General features: G+C 39.9%; 1 protein-coding gene across 1 annotated transcript in view; it reads right to left on the bottom strand.

Annotated features, from left to right (window-relative positions):
* Window positions 1–262: 262 nt before the first annotated feature.
* Window positions 263–7,027, bottom strand: part of LOC124552249 (keratinocyte proline-rich protein-like) — a 34,161-nt gene continuing 27,396 nt past the window's right edge. Inside the window, exon 2 of the mRNA XM_047126531.1 lies at window positions 263–916. Within this exon, the coding sequence (XP_046982487.1) occupies window positions 263–916 (654 nt within the window). The remainder of the gene's footprint in view (window positions 917–7,027) is intronic.

The following is a 7,027-nucleotide window of genomic DNA, read 5'->3' as shown; positions in this document are numbered from 1 at the left end:
CCATCGCAGTAAGTAACCTATAACTCTTACAGCAGAACTAGTAGCTGGTATTTGTAGCTGTATCTGAATGTTAGCAATAATACTTGGAATACCATGTAACAAAGTACATTTGTACATACATAGTTTTTATAATCAGAGCTGAAGAAATCTATGTAAAAATACCAGTAAGAATCACATTTTTAAAAACTTACCTCAATATAGGCTATGTTTTCTCTCTTTGGGACAAAACTATCATTTTGGAGAAGATTGTTTCGTCTAATCACTAACACTTTGGACATGGATTAGGTTTTGGACAGGGATCTGGTTTTGGACAGGGATCTGGTTTTGGGCAGGGATCAGGTTTCTTGCATGGGTCAGGTTTTGGACAAGGATTGCATGGATCAGGTTTTGGACAGGGATCTGGTTTGGGACAAGGATCTGGTTTCTTGCATGGATCAGGTTTTGGGCAGGGATCTGGTTTCTTGCAAGGATCAGGTTTTGGACAGGGATCTGGTTTCTTGCATGGATCAGGTTTTGGACAGGGATCTGGTTTCTTGCATGGATCAGGTTTTGGACAGGGATCTGGTTTTGGACAAGGATCTGGTTTTGGACAGGGATCTGGTTTTGGACATGGAGATGGTTTTGGAGGACAAGGGTCTGGTTTCTTGCAAGGATCAGGTTTTGGACAGGGATCTGGTTTTGCACAGGGATCTGGTTTTGGACATGGATCTGGTTTCTTGCATGGATCAGGTTTGGGACACGGAGGTGGTTTTGGAGGACAAGGCGGTGGTTTCTTGCACGGATCAGGTTTTGGGCAGGGAGCTGGCTTGCACGGCTCAGGTTTCTTGCACGGATCCTTTTTCTTAGCACAGTTACTGTTCTTCTTCTTCGATGAGCAGCCTCCCGAGTATCGAGCTATGGTAGACTCGACAGCAGCCTGAAACAAATAAAAAATTCAGATCGCATTATAAGACACTAAAATGCCATCATATTCTCCTTAGTCTCAAAAAAGATATCGTTCAGTAGCTTTTTTACCAAAAAAATAATGCACAGGAATCACATTGGTCATTGGTTTATTCAGACACGTTGCCCCTGAAATGGGCAACGTTCGGTGACTCACGAGCCCGATTCATTTCCTTAGTTAAGCTCGCCGGCTACCTCGTCACATGACCTGAGCTCAGCGCTCCTATTGCAGAAAGTCAAGACTACAGCGTTCGTGACTTTAGTGTTTATGGGGTAACGCACCAATGACAATGCTGCTCCTTTCTCGACACGACACGTCAGCAAAATATGTCTCAAAACACACCGTTTTGAGAGTAAATTCATTTTATGTTCAACTCATCTTCAGACATTTACATTTATATACGCGTCGTGAACATTCTGTACTTACTATGTTTTGCAATAGGTATCTCAAAAACATCCGTTGCAAAAATCTACAACGCCATTAGTAAAGAAACAACATTCACAACACTTAATAAATGAGGGGGTGAGTGTACAAGTGATACAAGTGGTATTCACCAGAAAATGACCTAAATACACGTCTAGAAAGCTAAAGTGTGTATCTCATCCGAGTAAAACAATTAAAAGTGGGTTCCCGCATAGAGCCACACCCTGTGCTAATAAAGCTTAAGCTCTAAGCCAATGACTGGGCAGTATTTAGAATACAACTAGTATAACTGAAAAGGCAGACAGAAGGAGAATTCCTGTTGTCTTTAAAGAAGATTCAGGTATGTATGTTTTGAGAACATAGCAATAGTCTGATGTGTATGCTTTCAAGAGTACATATATAATTCTTTTTCCTCCCCCCATGAACCATAGACCTTGCGGTTGGTGCGTAGGCTTGCGTGCCTCAACAATACAGATGACCAACTAGCTCTGCAGATGACGAAGAAATTGATGAAATGTATGAGATAAAAGAACTTATTCAGGTAGTGAAGGGAGACGAAAATTTAATAGTCATGGGTGACTGGAATTCAAGAGTAGGAAAAGGGAGAGAAGGAAACATTGTAGGTAAATATGGATTGGGGCTAGGAAATGAATGAGGAAGCCGCCTGGTAGAATTTTGCGCAGAGCATAACTTAATCATAGCTAACACTTGGTTTAAGAATCATGAAAGAAGGTTGTATACATGGAAGAACCCTGGAGATACTAAAAGGTATCAGATAGATTATACAATGCTAAGACACAGATTTAGGAACTAGGTTTTAAATTTTAAAGCATTACCAGGGGCCAATGTTGACTCTGACCACAATCTATTGGTTCTGAACTGTAGATTAAAACCGAAGAAACTGAAAAAAGGTGGGATTTTAAAGAGATGGGACCTGGATAAACCGACTAAACAAGAGGTTGTACAGAGTTTCAGGGAGAGCATAAGGGAACAATTGACAGGAATGGGGGAAAGAAATACAGTAGAAGAAGAATGGGAAGCTTCGAGAGATGAAGTAGTGAAGGCAGCAGAGTATCTAGTAGGTAAAACGACGATGGCTAGTAGAAATCCTTGGGTAACAGAAGACGTACTGAATTTAATTAATGAAAGAAGAAAATATAAAAATGCAGTAAATGAAGCAGGCAAAAAGGAATACAAATGTCTCAAAAATGAGATCGACAGGAAGTGCAAAATGGTTAAGCATCGATGGCTAGAGGACAAATGGAAGGATGTAGAGGCTTATCTCACTAGACGTAAGATAGGTAGGAAAATTAAAGAGACCTTTGGAGAAAAGAGAATCACTTGTATGAATATCAAGAGCTCAAATGGCAACCCAGTTCTAAGCAAAGAAGGGAAAGCAGAAAGGTGGAAGGATTGTGTAGAGGGTCTATACAAGGGCGATGTACTTGAGGACAATATTATGGAAATGGAAGAGGATTTAGATGAAGGTGAAATGGGAGATATGATACTACGTGAAGAGTTTGACAGAGCACTGAAAGACCTGAGTCGAAACAAGGCCCCGGGAGTAGACAACATTCCATTGCAACTACTGACAGCCTTGAGAGAGCCAGTCGTGACAAAGCTCTACCATCTGGTGAGCAAGATGTATCAGACAGGCGAAATACCCTCAGACTTCACGAAGAATGTAATAATTCCAATCCCAAAGAAATCAGGTGTTGACAGATGTGAAAATTACCGAACTATCAGTTTAATAAGTCACAACTGCAAAATACTAACGCGAATTCTTTACAGACGATGGAAAAACTGAAAGAAGCCGACCTCGGCGAAGATCAGTTTGAATTCCGTAGAAATGTTGGAACACGTGAGGCAATACTGACCCTACGACTTACCTTAGAAGAAAGATTAAAGGAAGGCAAACCTACGTTTCTAGCATTTGTAGACTTAGAGAAATCTTTTGACAATGTTGATTGGAATACTCTCTTTCAAATTCTGAAGGTGGCAGGGGTAAAATACAGGGAGCGAAAGGCTATTTACAATTTCTACAGAAACCAGATGGCAGTAATAAGAGTCGAGGGGCATGAAAGGGGAGGCAGTGATTGGTAAGGGAGTAAGTCAGAGCTGTAGCCTATCCCCGATGTTATTCAATCTGTATATTGAGCAAGCAATAAAGGAAACAAAAGAAATGTTTGGAGTAAGTATTAAAATCCATGGAGAAGAAATAAAAACTTTGAGGTTGGCCGATGACATTGTAATTCTGTCAGAGACAGCAAAGGACTTGGAAGAGCAGTTGAACGGAATGGACAGTGTCTTGAAAGGAGGATATAACATGAACATCAACAAAAGCAAAACGAGGATAATGGAATGTAGTCGAATTAAGTCGGGTGGTGCTGAGGGAATTAGATTAGGAAATGAGACACTTAAAGTAGTAAAGGAGTTTTGCTATTTGCGGAGCAAAATAACTGATAATGGTCGAAGTAGAGAAGATATAAAAAGTAGACTGGCAATGGCAAGGAAAGCGTTTCTGAAGAAGAAAAATTTGTTAACATCGAGTAAAGATTTAAATGTCAGGAAGTCGTTTCTGAAAGTATTTGTATGGAGTGTAGCCATGTATGGAAGTGAAACGTGGACGATAAATAGTTTAGACAATAAGAGAATATAAGCTTTCGAAATGTGGTGCTACAGAAGAATGCTGAAGATTAGATGGGTAGATCACATAATTAATGAAGGGGTATTAATTAGAACTGGGGAGAAGAGAAATTTGTGGCACAAATTGACTAGAAGAAGGGATCGGTTGGTAGGACGTGTTCTGAGACATCGAGGGATCACCAATTTAGTATCGGAGGGCAGCGTGGAGGGTAAAAATCGTAGAGGGAGACCAAGAGATGAATACACTAAGCAGATTCAGAAGCATGTAGGTTGCAGTAGGTACTGGGAGATGAAGAAGCTTGCACAGGATAGAGTAGCATGGAGAGCTGCATCAAACCAGTCTCAGGACTGAAGACCACAACAACAACAACATATAATATTTAATGCATGTTTAAATATGTCATATTTTGAAAGACCGCTAGTACATCTTGACACGAAATCCGCATACTGACACACCAGATCATAAGGTCCTAGGGCCTGCTATATGTAAATGGAATATTATGAAGATTTTGGTCTCTCTGAAAAGGCAAATTAACGTATCAAACACGTATTTTTTACCCAAGACAGGATGGAATAAGGTGAGCAGAGAGTTTTCCGTAGTGGAATTGGAAACAGGAAATTTTCTTTCACTGAAAGCCATGGTTGTCATAGCATAGGATATAGTTGCTAAAGGCACAGAAGGAAACAAAATACAATAGATAAATATCAAGTGGATCTGAATCAGTGAAGAAAGTCCTGCAACAGCGTAGTTCAGTTACACACTAAGCCTGATCTTGAGTTCATGGAAGCGGATTTTAGGAGGCCCAATATTGGTCCCCCATCGATACCTCTTCCGTGGCCTTTGCTTCAACATGAGTTTGAAACAAAATTTGAGACATGGAAAAATCTGGAGTAGATGATGAATTACATCCCTCCACTTTAGCACAAGTTCTATAACAATATTTCCCATCTCCAGTTACCAAGGGTGTAAGAAGATGGAGTGGAGAAAGAAGAGGATGTGGTCAAAGAAGACGATGAGGAAGACTGAAAAATGCACACAACACAATGGCACAGCAACACGCGTGTTGCCCAGAAAGGGCATTCTTCAAGAAATACCACAGAAGGGCATAGTTACGATTTTACAGACACTGACTGTGAGAAATTTATAGAAAGTGACCATGAATGATCTCTTGTATGGTGTTGGAACCGCACCAATATATTTTCGTTTTGGTATTTCAATATAATTTGCTATTTACGTATTGTTTTCAGCTTGTTACATTAATTTCGCGTTCATTACTCACATATCCTTCTTTTATAATGAATATGTATTGTACCAAAAAATCTTGAAAATATAGCACAGTAAATAAAAATACTTCTTTACTCTTGCACCAGAATTACTCTAAAACGTTTTAAGAAGCAAGGAGAAAAAGTGTTTTTAATTGTAAAAAACTAATGCAGGAACACCTAAATCTCTAACCATATCTGCTACTATACACAAACTTTAGCCTCGGTAGGCAAGGACAGTGGTCACGGGTGTGTGTGTGTGTGTTGTATTCGCAAGAATATGTGTATATATGTTGTCTAATACAGAAGGCCTTTTGGCCAAAAGTTTTCTTATTTAGCAGTTTTTTGTAGTACCTGTCTGCGACTCAACATCTCCATTATCTGGTGAGCAGCAATCTACCCTTTCCATAATGTTGTTCTTCCATCCTGCATTTTGCATTGTATGAATAACGACAATGATGACCATAACAAAATCAATAAATCTCAGCTTATACGTGGAACTGTGGCAGAAATATTCCACCTGAAGTGCAAGATATATGAGAGAGGCGAAATACCCTCGATCTTCAACAAGAGTGAAATAATTCAATTTACAAGTGAGGCAAGTGCTTGAAGGGTGCGAAAATTATCAGACTATCAAACTGTGTTGGGAAAGTACCAGAGCTCCAAGCGCTAATAGAAAGCACGGATGCTCAAATCGTTAGAGGCACTGAAAGCTGGCTAAAGCGGGATATAAGCTCAGCCGAAATTTTTGCGGAGAACCTAACGGTGTTCCGAAAAGATAGGCTAAACACGGTTGGCGGTGGGGTGTTTGTTGCAGTTAGAAGTAGTTTAACTTCTCGCGAAATTGAACTAGATACTTCCTGTGAGTTAGTGTGGGCAGAGGTCATTGTTGGCAACCGGAATAAAATAATAATAGGATCCTTCTACCGACCTCCCAGTTCAGATGATACAGTTGCTGAAAGGTTCAAAGAAAACTTCTGTTTGATTTCAAACACGTACCCGACTCATACGATAATAGTTGGTGGTGACTTAATTTACCCTCGATATGTTGGCGAAAATACATGTTTAATTCCGGAGGTACGCATAAAATATCCGAAATTGTGCTCAACGCATTCTCTGAAATTATTTCGAGCAGTTAGTTCATGAGCTCGCACGAACAGTAAACGGTTGTGAAAACACACTTGACCTCTTAGCAACAAATAATCCTGAGTTAATAACTAGCATCAAAACCGATACAGGCGTCAGTGAACACAGGATTGTCGTAGCGAGATTGAATATTGTAATCCCCAAATCCTCCAAAAATAAGCGAAAAATATACCTATTCAAAAAATCAGATAAAAATTCGCTTGACTCCTTCCTGGGAGACAATCTCCACTCATTCCAAATTAATAATATATGTGTAGACCAGATGTGGCTTGAATTCAAAGAAATAGTATCGGCAGCAATTGAGAGATTTATACCAAATAAATTAACAAACGACGGCCTGATCCTCCTTGGTAAACAAAGAGGGTTAGAACACTGTTGCAGAAACAACGAAACAAACATGCCAAATTTAAACCGACGCAAAATCCCCAAGATTGGCGATATTTTACAGAAGTTCGAAATTTGGCTCGGACTTCAATGCAAATGCTTATAGCAGTTTCCACAACGAAACTTTGTCTCGAAACCTGGCAGAAAATCCAAAGAGATTCTGGTCCTATGTGAAGTATGTTAGCGGCAAGAAACAATCAATGCCTTCTCTGCGCGATAGCA

Source organism: Schistocerca americana, chromosome 10 (assembly GCF_021461395.2).
Source record: "Schistocerca americana isolate TAMUIC-IGC-003095 chromosome 10, iqSchAmer2.1, whole genome shotgun sequence".
Classification (NCBI taxonomy): Eukaryota; Metazoa; Arthropoda; class Insecta; order Orthoptera; family Acrididae; genus Schistocerca; species Schistocerca americana.
This window is presented reverse-complemented; position numbering and strand designations above follow the sequence as displayed.